At 38.8% G+C, this 15346-nt stretch overlaps 1 protein-coding gene across 5 annotated transcripts in view; it reads left to right on the top strand.

Moving 5' to 3' along the window:
- LOC104558989 (cytochrome b5 reductase 4) overlaps positions 1–14951 on the top strand; it is a 35993-nt gene extending 21042 nt beyond the window's left edge. For 4 of the 5 annotated variants that reach the window (XM_061989490.1, XM_061989489.1, XM_061989493.1 and 1 more), the window contains 6 exons: positions 3525–3665; positions 5886–6038; positions 6677–6827; positions 11799–11885; positions 13256–13420; positions 14386–14951. In XM_061989490.1, the coding sequence (XP_061845474.1) occupies positions 3525–3665; positions 5886–6038; positions 6677–6827; positions 11799–11885; positions 13256–13420; positions 14386–14440 (752 nt within the window). In that variant the 3' untranslated portion in view covers positions 14441–14951. The remainder of the gene's footprint in view (positions 1–3524; positions 3666–5885; positions 6039–6676; positions 6828–11798; positions 11886–13255; positions 13421–14385) is intronic. The other variant, XM_061989492.1, reaches the window with a different exon arrangement.
- Positions 14952–15346: the final 395 nt, after the last annotated feature.

Genomic DNA, 15346 nt, shown 5'->3' with positions numbered 1-15346 from the left:
TCTGGGAGTAATGTTTGGGATAGTAATGCTGCAATAAGGAAACTGCAGTACAGATAAGTTACTTGGAAAATTACAGTTCTTTAGAGGAAACTAATGAAATATTCAAAGTGATCCTTAAATGACTCTTAGAGAATACTGATGAAGGAGAATGGACAGGCTTGCTTACTGAGACCCATTCAAGCCTGGGTTTTAAGTCCAGTGATTGACTTTTTGAACTGTACCCCTAGTTAAGAATAAAGTTCAGCCAGTCTTAATGCTTTGGGCTTCCCTTCTTAATGCTTTGGAGGTAGGCAATGGCAGTGGTCATTTGAGCTGCAGCAATGTCTTAAATTTCCTTTACAATTTGTCTTTTAGTTAATGAAGATCTCACTGGAAACTTGTCAGCCCCCTGTCAGGCTGGACTCACGTGGGAAGAGTTATTGTGTAGACTAGAGAGAGAATTTCAACTGACTTCAAGATTTAGGCCATGTACAAGTGATGTCCACTTATTGCAGATTTTCTGGTAGTCCATCCCTGTTCAAAAGAGAATCAGCATATGGTTAAAGTCAGGAAGGATGAAGGATCTGTTAGTGCAGTGGCAAAATACAAAAGATCAAGGTGCTGCTAACTATTAAGAACTATAGAAATACTAAAATCATAGACTGACGAAGTTGAAAGGAGCCTCTGTAAATTGTCTGATCTAACCTCCTGCTCAAAGCTGTCCAGACAAGGTTTTAATGTCTTGCAACACAGACTCCCTGGACACTGTGCCCCAGTGCTTAACCAGAGCATCCTTGTGGTGATGCCCAACTGAAATTCCTGAGTCGGAGTTTGTGTCCTTTGCATCTCATTCTGTTTCATGAGGAGCTCAGCTGTCTGTGCTAGTGATTTGAGAGTTTTTTCAATAACATGAGAAAAAAAGGGGAGAAGAAACTGAAATTGCTTCATAGAATCACAGAATGGTAGGGGTTGGAAGGGACCTTTAGAGATCATCTAGTCCAACCCTCCTGCTAAAGCAGGTCCACCTAGATCAGGTCACACAGGAACATGTCCAGGTGGGTTTTGAAGACCTACAGAGGAGCCTCCACACTCTCCCTGGGCAGCCTGCACCAGGACTCCCTCACCTCAACAGTAGTTTGTCCTTTAAGTGGAACTTTTTGTGTTCCAGCTTTTGTCTATTACCCCTGGTCCTATCACTGGTCACTACAGAAAAAAAATGTTGCCCCATCCTCATGACATACACCTTTTAAATACTTGAATGTGTTAATGAGATCCTCCCTCAGCCTTCTCTTATCCAGACTGAACAGCCCCAGTTCCTGGAGCCTTTCCTCAAAAGGAAGATGCTTCAGTCCCCTGATCATCTTGGTGGCCCTGCACTGGACTCTTTCCAGAAGTTCCCATTTCTTCAGTGCAGAAAGTGTTATTAGAAGGGTTTCATGCTCAAGTGTTCTTACATATGAGCTTGTCACATTTTGAGAGGCTTTATATGAAGATACTCACTGGGAATGGTTACAGATTTTACATTGACCGTGGTAAATTACATTGTGGGATTATTGTAGGGAAGAAGCTTCCTCTCTGTGCCATTTGGGTGGTTTTGCCCCACTTGTTTTGGAAGTATGAAGTTTAGGTAGTGCTGCTCATGGGATTTTTTTGGTTTTTATTTTTTTGAATTCTTTGCTGGGGTGAGCTTCCAATATCTTACAGCTCATGAAATTTGCCGTGAGTTACAGACCTGTTTAGACAGTGTGGTGCTGTCATCACACTGATATTTCATGTTAGAGCCAAAATACTGCAGTGCTGAAACAAAGACTAAGCTGGAAAATGGTCTTCTAAGGGTAGAAAAGGAATGATGACTTGTGGTCATCTTCAATTTACACTTTTAGTTTTGTATCTAGATTTGTACCAAAGATTATCCCTGGCCTTATGCAACAATTGTTATTCCCATTGGTATTTTAGGAGTACTGGGACATCTCGTTCCCAACTAGTCAAATTCTGACTTACTGTGGCTATAGCAACAGGCCTGTGTCAGTTAATAGAATATTATAGCTGAGAATTGAGGAGTGCATTGCTATATTTGTTACGAAATTAACCCTTGTAAGCACGTTTCTTTCCAGAATGAAAGCTAGTAAGTGGTTGTTTGTGCCTCTATGCCCTTTGTTTTTTGAAGTACTTCTTCCTTGTTGCTTTACCCCTGCTTAAGTTCTGCAGTCTCTGGCTGTAATCAGGAGGGCATAGCCCTCTATTTTGTTATGTTTTCAAATCCTGTTTTAGATGGTGAACTGGTGTAACGATGCAGATGACATAGCTTGGGATGGCTCCTTGGTTAAATCCCATGCAGGTCTTGTGATGCCACACTGAGTGCTTTGCCACAGAGATCACTTCCAGTATAAGCAGTGGGTTATTGCCTCTGTTCTAGCAGAGGCAGAGGAAGTGGCTTATCTTGCTCTGGACTATTGCAGATAGAGGGAAAACACATTAAGCTTCCTGAAGGTGTTGGGGAAACTGTTACAGTTTTTCCCCTTTGTCCCTGAACAAAGTGAAGCATTGTAGGGCATTTCTTCCCTTTTTCCCACTGTCATTTTTTTCATATCTTATTTTTTTTCCACCCCATTGCTAATAGGAACATACAAGGCTTGGGATAATTTTAATAGTTGTTCTGATTAGCAGTGTTCTTTCTCTGATTTCTTTGTTTTTTTAAAAAAACAAATGGTGGAAATGCAGACCCTTCATAATGATTTTATTTTCTTTTAGTGCTTTCTTTTCTTTGAATGTATTTTGCCCCACATTTAGTTGATGCACAGATTGAAAAGCTCTGTATTTAAAACCTGTGTCCTTGCCTCCAAAACAACTGTAGCAACAAAAATTTGTGCTGTGCACGTGACCCTGTAGTTGATTTAAGCAAGCATGTGAACATATAACTGCAGTTGATAATTTCTAGTTACCTGAAAAGAACCAATTTGTATCTAAAACGTATATTGATAATGCTGAAGTGCGTGCTGCATGTGTAGGTACAGAGGTTAGTTTCATTTGATGTCATGTGTATTTAAGTGTTGGTATTGTGTACCTGGAAAGTTATGCAAGGCTGTATGAGAAATTGCACTGTGGCAGTGAAAGTGCAACAGTGTGGGGTGGTCAGGCCAATAATCTGGGATGCTGGCAGGGTTTAGATAGTCTGTTACTGACGACTGTGGTGCTGTATATTGCTTATGTTTTATGTGCTGGTTTAAGCTGGTTTTGCTTATGTATTCATGCAGTGTAGTACAAAGGGTTTCATGTTCTATTAGTATTTGGTGGGTTTCTCCTTCTTCCCAGTCGATGCTGGTAACTCACAGATTCAGTGTGTTGTAAGGCTAATGTAAGACTATAAATGAGCCCTTAATCTAAAATTAGAAAAATAATTGTAAGTAATGATAGAAGAAGTATCTGCTTATATTCTTTTTATAACTGAGTATAGTGAAATACATACCTTTCTCTATCATCTTATTAAAAGATGTATAAAAATAACAATATTGAAACTTAGGTAACTAATAAACCCATGTTCTTAGGACTTTTCTACAGAAAATGCAAGTTGGTTTCTAAGATGGAAGTTACCCACGACACCAAGCTCTTGTGCTTGATGTTGCCTAAGAGCACACATCTCCATGTTCCCACTGGACAACATGTTTACCTCAAACAAAGTATTGCAGGTAAGAAAAACTTATCCATGAATATATGTTGTGGTTTAGGCTGATCCAGGAACAAAGGACCACGATCAGCCATAAGTGCCAAGGGCCTTTGGAAGCCCCTAAGGACAGAGAGGGCTCACTCCTCACGTATGGTCCCAGGTAAAACAGACAGGACTACTCAACTTGGGGAAGAGTTAATTTAATCCACCACCAATTAAAACATAAAACCCTAAAATGTAACAAACAGAAGACACCAAAGAATGGGACAATGATGAAGAGCAAAAACAGCCCTTTTAAAAAGTCTTAATACCACTGTCCTCCCACCCCTCCCCTCTTCCCGAGCTCAGAGACCTAATCCTGGAGTCTTTACCTCCTCCCCTACTGAAGAGCTCCGGGTTTCAGTCAGTCCTTTCCCCATGGTTCCTGCCACTTGTCTCTCCTCAGGGCAGGCAGCTCCTCGCCAGGCCTAGGGAGGCCTGGAAGGAAGGATCCTCCAGCACAGGATCCTTCACAGTCTGGGCAGCCCTGCACAGGCCGCTCCAATGGACTTTCATCCTGAGGACTGCAGCTCCTCTCCCCTCCTGTGTGTGTCTCCGCAGCCCACAGGCGTTCACAAACTGTAGAGCTGTTTGTCTTTAAAAATGGGGGAGAAGCTCATTGTATATGTGTTCTGTGTGGTTAGTTCCTTTTAGTTAGCAGGTTTCTTGGCATACTGAGGGTAGCATTGCAATTTTGCTTTTTTGTTCTTCCAAAGGGATTATAGCGGTCATGGTAGCACTACTTTACACTCCAGTTGCGTGATATTAATCGTAAGATGAGGTTGTGAGAGGACTGCATCTTGAAAAGCATTATTTAAGTGCTATTCTTCCAAGTTTTGTAAAAGACAAATTTGAAATAAAGTGGGAGGTGAAGGACTATTTGTGCATCTGGGAAGGAACAACCCCCTGCACAAGTACAGGCTGGGGGTCAAACTGCTGAAGAGCAGCTCTGCAGAGAGAGACCTGGGAGTCCTGATTGATAATAAGCTAAACATGAGCCAGCAATGTGCCCTCGTGGCCAGGAAGGCCAATGGCAGCCTGGGATGCATCAAGAAGAGTGTGGGCAGTGGGTGGAGGGAGGTTCTTCTCCCTCTCTACTCTGCCCTGATGAGGCCTCATCTGGAGTCCTGTGTCCAGTTCTGGGCTCCTCAGCTCAAGAGGGACAGGGAAGTGCTGGAGAGAGTCCAGCACAAGGCCACCAAGATGATCAGGGGAATGGAACATCTTTCATATGAGGAAAGGCTGCAGGAACTTGGGCTGTTTAGTCTGGAGGAGACTGAGGGGTGATCTTATTAATATTTAGAAATATCTAAATGGTGGGTGTCAGGAGGTTGGGACATCCCTTTTTTCTGTAGTAGCTAGCAACAGGACAAGGGGTAATGGGATGAAGATGGAACACAGAAAGTTCCACTTAAACATACGAAAAAACTATTTCACTGTGAGGTGAGGGAGCCCTGGCACAGGCTGCCCAGAGGGGTTGTGGAGTCTCCTTCCTTGGAGGTCTTCAAGACCCACCTGGACCTGTTCCTATTCGACCTGATCCAGGAGACCCTGCTTCTGCAGGGGGGTTGGACTAATCTCTAAAGGTCCCTTCCAACCCCTACCATTCTATGATTTTTTAAGAGTACTCTTAAAAATTTGCCTATTAATGATTATGCTGGTCACTGTACTTGCATTGCACTGTGTGGAGTGGAAAAAATTCTCAGAAGAATTTTAAAATGTCCTTTAGTTGCAAACTGTTTTGTCCTCCTTTGCCCTACCTAATTCTCTGCTGGTGTCCAGGTCTTGCAGTCTTTCTATCATTAGCAATAGCTTTTTGAAATGATAATGGAAGAAAATAAAATCATGCAGTACTAAAAATCTGCTCTTTCAATTGAGAAAAAAATCAAGCTGTGATACAAAAGTAAATGCAAATGTTTACATTTTCATGTTCTTTGGGGATGACTCTAGATCTTGAATTGCTAAGTGACGTAGAAATAACATACTGTAGAGTGAAGATTTTAATTGGAAGTGGAAGGCTACTGTAGTAAGAGCTGGTGCAGTGGAAAGTAACATATTTGTACAAAATCATTTGGTAGTTTTATTTTCATGGGATATGCAAATTACTAGTTTAGTGTTCGTTTTGGTATTTATTTGCAGTAAATTTTGCTGGATCTAGAGTACGTTTCATATTATTTCAGCTGTCTTTTTGTCTCCTGTCTAGGGACAGACGTAGTAAAACCATACACACCTGTGTTGCCTTTTTTGCCACTGGATTTCAAAGAACCGTCTCACCGTGATGGCTCACATATATATTTAATGGTTAAAATTTATTCCTGTGGACTGTTCACGCAGACGCTTGACCACCTACAAATCGGTAATTAGACATTGGAGGTTTTTGTGTTTGATTTTGTAGACATTTGTTATATCTTTTTCAGTTTCACTGTCTGGTATTGTAATGTTCTTACTGTTTTACCTACTTACATGTCAAGACATGCTTACAACTTTTTTTTTTTTTCAATAAAAAACCCTTATTCTCCACGCCCTGAACAGCTTGTCCCCACTGTAACTATGAGTTGTCCCTTATATAAAGCTCTCTTGACTGATCTTCCAGAATGTGCTCATGTTTAACTGTTCCCGTGTCAACTGTATCACTTTGATTGTATATATTCTTAAAACAACTTTTTGTACTTTTGAGTAAAGCACACTAGCTCAGTTTTATTAGACTGAAGATGCACTTCCTTTTCTGTGCATCTGAGAGAGATTTTTTTAACACTGACTTTGCAAATGTTTGTGTACTTGTGGAGTGTAAAATCCACAAAGATGAGGTTTTAATTGAACATCTGTTCTTTCAGTAAGAATGATCCTTGTGTGAAATGGACAACACCTTTCTGAAAGGAACTCTAATACTACAAAGATGAAAGCAATATGAAAGGGCCTTCAAAAACACCCAGAATACTTACTAGCTTGTTTTCATCTTGTTCTTATTTACCTTTTTGTTTGTTTTAAATAAAGGAGATTATATTTCTGTCAGCAATCCTGAAGGTAACTTCAAGAAGTCCCAGGTTCAGACTTCAGAAGATCTCGTTTTAGTGGCAGCGGGCACAGGCTTCACACCCATGGTTAAACTGCTGAATTTTGCTCTGACTGAAGCTAGCTGTCTCCGGTATGTATGCTGCTTATCATTTAACACCAAGCTAGAGCAATCCATAAAAAGGATGAAACGTAATGAGCAAGCCTCAGTGGCAGCAAAACAAAATGGTATGAAAGCATTTTTCTTCAAGTTATCAGAAAAAATGGACTGCTTCAGGGAAGAATGTATCAGAGTTTTAATGCATATTTGGTTATTGGCTGCCATCAACTAAATGGGCTAAATTTTCCTTTTGCATTTTAGTTATGATATGAGTTCACCAAGTAAAAGACATGAGGGTTTTTCTTCTTGTTGTTTGGGGTTTTTTTTAACCTAGCTTTATCTTTCAGTGCCCTTTTTAGTATTGAAATATTTCAGTGTAGATGTTTTTCGGACTGAGGGAGTTAACAACTGTATAGTTAAAGCTTCTGTTTAATCTGTTAGAGTAGCTAGCATACTTTTATATTGTTTCCACCTGTTTAGCAAGCTGCATATTTTTACCAAATGATTTGCAGCATTCACAAAAATGTATTTATGTAACCCTTGCATTAAGTATGCACAAAGGCATAAAAAGGTGTGTATTGCATTTGTATTCTGTACTCTGCTTGTAAAGTCTACAGAAGGAAGCCTGACTTACTCTTGGTTAAGTAAACAACTTGTTTTGGCCCTTATGTCCTTCAGAACCTCAGAACTAGTACTTCTGCTTGATGGGATTGTTTATGACCGTAAGGGAGTTTACAATAACTGAAATTTAGAAGGAACAGCAAAGGGTTACTGTAGGGGCATGCTTTTGACAGAGATGAGATGTGCTTGCGTTTCTTACAGCAAAAATCTTCCTCAACAATCATATCTTGCAGAATTTTTTAGCAGATTATGTTTTTGACAAGTAAGCTGTTGTGATTTTAATTTGGGAGAGTGTCAAAATGAAAAATAGACCTGACCTGTGTTTTCTGTAGAGTTGTTGCAGAGGATATTTTGACAGTCTTTCTACTGTTTTCCTGTACCTTTGAATTTGGATTCTTGTAATGGAGATTAATTTTTAACAGTGAGTTTTATTCAATATAAGGACAGGATGTTTTGGTTCATTATGTCTTTATAAAGCACATTATGAAACAATATAGAGATTAATTGGATGCTCATCTTCACAGTAAAGCTAAAAAGGATGAGATGTACTACAGAAATCTGTTTCTAGAAAAAAAACCCTAAACCCAGACATTATTCTTGTGTTGTTTTTCATTCAGCAATTACATATAATCCTATTTTATGAGCAGGGACTGTGTACTGTTTGGCTCTTCCAAAGCATGCTGTATTGTCAATAGCAAATAACAAATGACGGTCTGGCTTTGTGAATCCAAAAGATAAATCTATCATCTGACAAAAAGGCTTGGGAAGCACTACTAAGTGAATTTATTCTTGGGGAGGAAACTAGGCTACCAGGTAATGGTAACTGTGGTAATATGAAAGCAAAATTAAAGAGAGCATAGTAAAAGATGCACGTCCTGACATTGTGTTCATGACCAGAAAAAAACAGAGTAGATAACATGTGAGAGACTACTGCTGCACAAATAGTATTTGTGTCTGTTTTGTCCTCAAAAGATGACCAGAGTGGCTTACTTTAAACTCTCTTCAACAAACTGTTATGGGAGCAAAATGCTCCCAGTTAGCTTAGGATGCAGCAACATCTATTTCCTTACTAGCGAAGGTAGATGTATTTTTTGCTTCTCCTGCAAAGGCTTGTTAGGTGCTGGAATGGCTTGATCTGGTATGGGTTCTGTTCAGATGCAGACACCTAAAGCTTTGTTTTTCTTGACTGCTCTAGGCAACTTAGTTTCTTGGCTTCATGTTTGCTCTTTAACCATCACTTTCTCTTGGGGAAAAAATATTACAAGAGTGTCTTTAATATGGATGTGTGTATGTGTACATGTATTTACATGTGAGATTATATCTATAAACAATATAAATAAAATTTACATTAAATTACCTTACTGAGAACAGTAACAATTGCTGTAAACTCAGATTGCCCACGCTGGAACATGAATTGCAGGAAGTTGAGGAAAGATCTGCATAATGGCTGACTGATGACCTGAGGGTACAAAAGCAGCCTCTGTCTGTAGTGCTGGGCCAGGGTTACTGAACCTCTGGGGCTGCTGTGAATCCACAGCTTCCCTTGGCAGCATTTGCTGTCGGATAATGGGCTTGGATCATTTGATTTCCATTCTTACTGTCTAGCCAAAGTCTCCTTATTGTCTTTTAAGTTTGTTACTTCTTGCCTACGGTAAGTGAAAAGCAATTTGTTCTCTTCCTGTCTGCAGAATTTTTCTGTGCATGGTCAGAATGCTCTTCCTTCAGCCTTATTTCTTTTCTTCCAGGCCAAATTGTATTTGTTCCAAGCATTAAGTTATAAAGAGTATCGGTCCTCTATTCTGGTTTTGCCTTTCTGAGATATTTTCTTCTCCTTTTTTTACTGGGGGTGTATAACAGCCATCAGGTGGATATGTTTCTTAAAGGAGACTGAGGTACAAAGGCACTAAGCACTAGGTAGAAGTCTAGCACTCTTCTTAAGTAAGTATAGTGTGCCTGTAGCTTATTCTTGATTCTCCTTGATAATTGTGTCTAGTTTTGTCTTCAGCTTTTCATTCCTAAATTACCACTCTGTTCTTGTATTCACTTTTAATATAGTGTCCCACTTGCATCATCATTCTTGTTTCAAAGGTGATTTTGAAGCTTCTGCTATGTCCTTTTTGTTCCTCTTTAGTAAAATTCTCTAAGAGTCTCTTTACCTCTTCTCTCTGTGCAACTTTCAATGACAGTTTGCATACTAGTTCTTTGAGCTTATTAACATTTACATCCCTTGGTGATAGGTTAAGTTGGTATGTTAGGTTCTCCCTATTTCCTTCCAAAGGGCTGATGAAGGTTCTCATTTGTTGTCCAAACTTCTGGCACCGTTCTCTCAACCAGCTCTTTTGTGCTGATGGGGACCATATCTAAATCTCCACCTCTTCCCTTCACTGTTTTCTCCATCACTTCTAACAAAATTTACCAATTCATTCCAAATTTTGAGGGTTTCTGTTGTCTTTGTAGTGCTGGGTAGTACTGTAGCTGATACTTCTCAATGTAGATGAATCTATCAGTAAGGGTGTCTTAAAGCATTATTCTCCAAATAACCAATTTCTACTTTTGTGCCCAATGAGCAAAATGTATGGCTTTCCTATGTGGAAATTTTTTGCCCACCTGAGTACCACCTGATGCTGTGGTGCACTGTGCCAGCTTTGACAGCACTGCTTTCTTGAAATGAACTTAATTTTCCATGTCTTCAGGAAAGTGATTCCCATATTTGGCTTACGCTAACTTCTGAATAAGTTGATTCTGGTATTTAAAGGTGCAGCATAGTTGATCTAGGACTCTCTTGTTCTCTAGCAGGCAAATTTTCCAAAGCTTATACATTGTTACTTATTTTGAGTTGTAATGCATCTGGAACTTCTTTCTCTCAATAGCACTACTGATGATGTGCACTGTATGCAATGGTCATACCTCAGTTTTGTGTTTTGTCAGTAGAAAATGAATGTGCTTCTCATAAGTAGAAGGTGGTCTCTTATCTCATGGAGCTTATGAGAGATTTCTGTTATCTCATGGGGCTTATGAGAGATTTCCTGGTATTTTGAAGTGCTCCCGCACTGCAAAAGGGCAAAAAGATAAAAGTCAGAAAAGTGTGTTATCTTCAGACTGGGAGAATATAGGCTTTTATACTGAAGAACACCTGGAGATCATGATCTCTCTTCAGGCCTAGCAAATGTGAAATGTGCATGTGTGAAAGATGACTTCCTGCAAGGTACAGAGGAGGTGGTGATGGGAATTAGTAGTTTGACCACAGCATGATATAAACACCCTGTTGTGTAGCTCTAGCCTCTGTGAGGCAAGGTCATCTGCATGTAAGAGGGACACTGGGTAGTGGAGTGCTGTGTTACAGAAGTGGGATTGCAGGGCTTCATGGTGTGCAGGACCAGAAGGCTTGGCTGGCAGGGATCTTTGTGGTTTTATGCCAGGTGTCCCACTGCTCCAGCTTCCTGCAAGTAGGGCACCGAACTTACTGCTTTTGGCAGTACACCAACATCCTCTCTCCACTCAGCTGTGCCTGATGAGAATAAACAGCAGTCAGTCAGAGCCCCATGGGGTGCAGTGCTGGAACTGTTGTGTTCAGCAACACATCATCTCTTATATCAGTTGTTCCCAGGGTATTAGTTTGTCATCAGCAACAAAGGAGAAGTTATGTGCCTTCATCAAATGGGGTAAATTCTGTTTTTTAATATCAGTCATTTTATTTTACCCCCACAGTAGCATAAAAATCTGAAGAGATGATAGCACTGACCTTAATGGCAGAGCATTTCTTTTTTTATGTGAGCTATCTCACAAAGGTAAGGCTTGTAAGCAATAACTTTTGTATATTTTAGAAATCAACAAATAAAGTAGGAATAAGATATCCTGGTGCAGAGCTGTTGTTCACTCCCAAGTTATTTTTCTCTTATTTCTGTGTCTTTAGATTCCATCTTATTAATATTGACACAACCCTCTTGAATTTCCACTTGTACAAGCTGGTGTATGTAGTATTAAAAAAGCATACAGAGTTTATATACCAGCTGTTAATTGTAGTGTTCAGACAGTACTGAGAAACCACTAGATAAAACTTGACAAACAATGTTGTTGTTTCAGTCAGGTCTTAGTAGCTTCGAGAGATTTGATTTTTCTTAGGACAGCAGTTCCTGAACTAGAGGTTGCAACAATAGACAGGGTTATGGCATTTAGAAGAGAGGTCACAAGTCCAACAGACTTTCAGATGCAGCAAAAAAGAAACTACATTGGGTTAGTGACAAAAAGATTTGAGGATTGCCGAGTTGCATAAACACGGTCAAACAAAAAGAAGTAAAAGACTTCTGCATAATGCAGTACTTTCTGATTCTTTAACATGTGTTTCAAATACAGAAACTATCTACATGTATTTATTTATTTAAGGACAATCAAGCTGATCTTCTTCAACAAAACAGAAGATGACATACTTTGGAGAAACCAGCTGGAGCAATTAGCTCTTAAAGATGAAAGGTATTTAAAAATCTTGAGGAGAAGACCTTGTAAAAAATGAGTCTTGGGGCTGAGACTACTGCACAGCTTGGGCACAAGGGCAGATCTTGATTGTCTTGCTCTGGCAGGGGGGTTGGACTAGATGATCTTTTGAGGTCTCCTCCAACCCTTACGATTCTGTGATTCTGGAAATCTTAGCTAAGAATTTCATGGGACCTGAGGAGTGGAAGAATATGTGCTTACATTAGTCACAGGTGCATACCAACAGACGATGTCATTATGTTCTGTAGGTCCCATAGGAAGCCAGGAATTTGAGAGTATTTAATAGGTATTTATTGGAGATAATATGTTAGATTAGATGATTGTTAAGACTGTCTTCAGTGAGACAGCAATGACAGAGAAGGATAGTGTACCTTGGGAGCAACATTCTGAATTTAAAGGAGTCTTGAAAAGTCTCTTTGGTGCCACTTAGTTGAGAAGATGTTTGTCTAGAAATTAAAAGTTTGAACAGGGCCTGTTCCTTTCATTTTTACTTCCTGTGGAATTGTTGCCATTCTTTCGTCAATGACAATGCATTTTTGGATTAAAATGCACAGTGCACACCTAATTTATGTCAACCTAGTTGAGCAAGCCATAGTTCTGCCAGGAGACAGGGGAGTATCAGATTGCCTTTTAATTTCAGTACCATTGCTTTTACCACTAGGTAAATTGTCACTGCTTAGATTTTACAGGATAGAAGCACAGTTTATTTATGCCTACTTAATTCTTAGCTGAAATGGTATGAACAAATTAATTTTACTTGTTCCCTGACAACACTGAGGTGAAAAATCAATATTACTTAACCTGGGGATGTCTGGCACATTCAAAGCTTCATAGTCTAGACACTGTGCAAATTTACAGTAAAAACCATTTCAATAGGAGCCTCATATGCACAAGTGCTTGTTTTTTACTCAGTAACTACTCTGTTAGAGTGTTTTTTGAAACTAGTTGTATTTTCTCCTTATGAAAACGTGAGTACAATTTCATTAAGTTTGACCAAGCATTCTTATTTCACTACTTATCTACTGAGCTACACCAACATTTGTATAAGCAAGTAACAACAGCAAAATCTGTGCTTAAGTATGTTGTCTGGTACCAGCTGTTTTTCTTTGTAAGGTGTAATATACAGCTTACATTTTTCAGATGGAAAGTTCAGTTTAAGTAACTAAATAGGCAATACTGGAGGTGATTCTATGATTTGATTGGTAGGAATAATTAAATGTCTGTGAGATCTGATAGTGTGCAGTGGGAGCTGAGCAGAACAGGAAGCATCACTGGTTTGATCACTGGCATTTTGTATAGCAGATGTCTCATCAGAGGCAATATTTATGAAATATTCTTCTACTTATCAGGTTTGAGGTTCAATTCATTCTTTCACAACCAACAAAGGACTGGGTGGGTAAAGAGGGAAAGATTTCTTCGTCTCTTCTGTCAGAGTTTGTGAAAAGAAGCAGAAAAGACTCCAAAATGCTTATCTGCATCTGTGGTCCAACACCTTTTACAGAACAAGGAGTACAGTGAGTATTTTAAATGATGAGCTAGAGAACGAGGAGTTCTTTGATATTTGATCATCTAACCAACTATATTATTTCTGCCTTGGTAATCTTTTAAAAACAGGCTTATGTTTTCTTTTTTGCAAGAAAACTTTAAAAAAAGAATTAAAAAACACCTAGCATCATACTTGAGGAGTATATTTAATGTAAATATCAGCAATATGGGATTGGACTAGATGATCTCTAAAGGTCCCTTCCAACCCCTACCATTCTGTGATTCTAATGTGTAAATTTTGTGAGCTCTAGGAAGTTGGCCAAAACTTTGAGGGCATTTCTTTCACAGTGACTTTTCTCCCCCAAGGTTTTAAATGCTCCTTTTAATTTGATATTCATAGGAAAGTTCTGTGATAGGAAATAAGCTTTCTGTGTTGATGTTTACTTGACAAGTTAAGCTGTTTAAAATTCAAAGCAGTTGTTCTATGGTAAGTACTTATCTCAATTTAGTTTCTTTCAATTAATGCATTTATCTATGTCTGAAGCAAAAAAAGGAAAGCCTCAATGTGCCATATACTTAAAGATAAAACTTTCTATAGATGATCTCTAAAGGTCCCTTCCAACCCCTACCGTTCTATGATTCTATGGTCTTCAAAATCTTGAACCAATATGGACAGCACTTGTGTTTCTACAGCTGTACTGAGGTCAGGTGCATGGATCTAATGGAGAGTGGAATTGGCCAGTAATTATGCTACTTCTTAACAAATCTGAGATGATTCTTATGATACCTGTATTTGGTTTTAGAATTTCTTTTAGTGTCCAAAAAGACCATGTAGTACACGTGACTTTCTGGGCAAGAATTGTTTTCAAGGGGACCTTGCTTCTGCAGGGGGGTTGGACTGGATGATCTCTAAAGGTCCCTTCCAACCCCTACCATTCTATGATTCTACGATTCTATGAATATTGATGCTAACAACCTAATTTCTGACTTTCAGATATCTGAAGGATCTTGGATACTCCCAAGAAGAGATACATGCTTTTACTGCATAAACCTATGAGGATATCCATGTTTGTTTGTATAATTCAGTCTTATTTATTTACCTTCATGAATTTAAAGAAGTGAGAAGCAATTTTGTAAGACTTGAAATTTCACTCTTGGTACCAAACTGTTTCTTGGAAGAAATATTATCTTTGAAAAGATTTTATACTGTGTTTTATCTTGTTTTTGTAAATATTTTTGCTAATACTTAAGTCATCTGGGGTATTAATTTATTGTGAAGGCAAGCAAAAATGTATAGTACACTTTATGTATGATACTTCATGTTGTTGATTCATGAGAACTCGAAAATTTATTACAACCACGAATTTAGGTTTTGGCTTGAAAAAGGTTATTATTTCTTACTGTAAAAAAAGTCTTAAGAGCAATACTGTCAAATTAAATATTGCACTGTAACTCAGGTAATCGGTCATTGAAAGACATTCTTTTTCTTCTGGTATCTCTCTTTGACTTGCAAGTGTTTCAGATACGTTTTTGGCTTTGTAAACGGAGAATAAAAATACCTTTGGTAAAATATTAAGTTTTCATCAAATAAAAAGTAATGATTTTATATTACTCAGCATTTTGGTAAATGTTTTGTATTTTAAGTTTATCGTGTCATACAGAAAGGTTTGCACAAGCTTAGGACAGTAGCTGAGAACTCAGACACAGAGTCCTGGTCTCCCACTAAACTCTGTGTGACCTCAATGATAACAGGCATCCCTGAGACATTGTGAGGGTGAAAACATGACAGCTTACAGCATGCAGATACCAAGGTAAGGACCACAGAAATACCTCAAAATATTTGACAGGTTGCAGCAGTTTTAAATTAGATTATTTGAATCAGTGGAGGTTTTTTTGCTCCGTTGTAAGAAGTATGTTTTCATGTAAGAAGTATGTTTTCATGAGGCAGTAATCAA

This window comes from Colius striatus, chromosome 2, assembly GCF_028858725.1.
Source record: "Colius striatus isolate bColStr4 chromosome 2, bColStr4.1.hap1, whole genome shotgun sequence".
In the NCBI taxonomy this organism is placed as follows: domain Eukaryota; kingdom Metazoa; phylum Chordata; class Aves; order Coliiformes; family Coliidae; genus Colius; species Colius striatus.
This window is presented reverse-complemented; position numbering and strand designations above follow the sequence as displayed.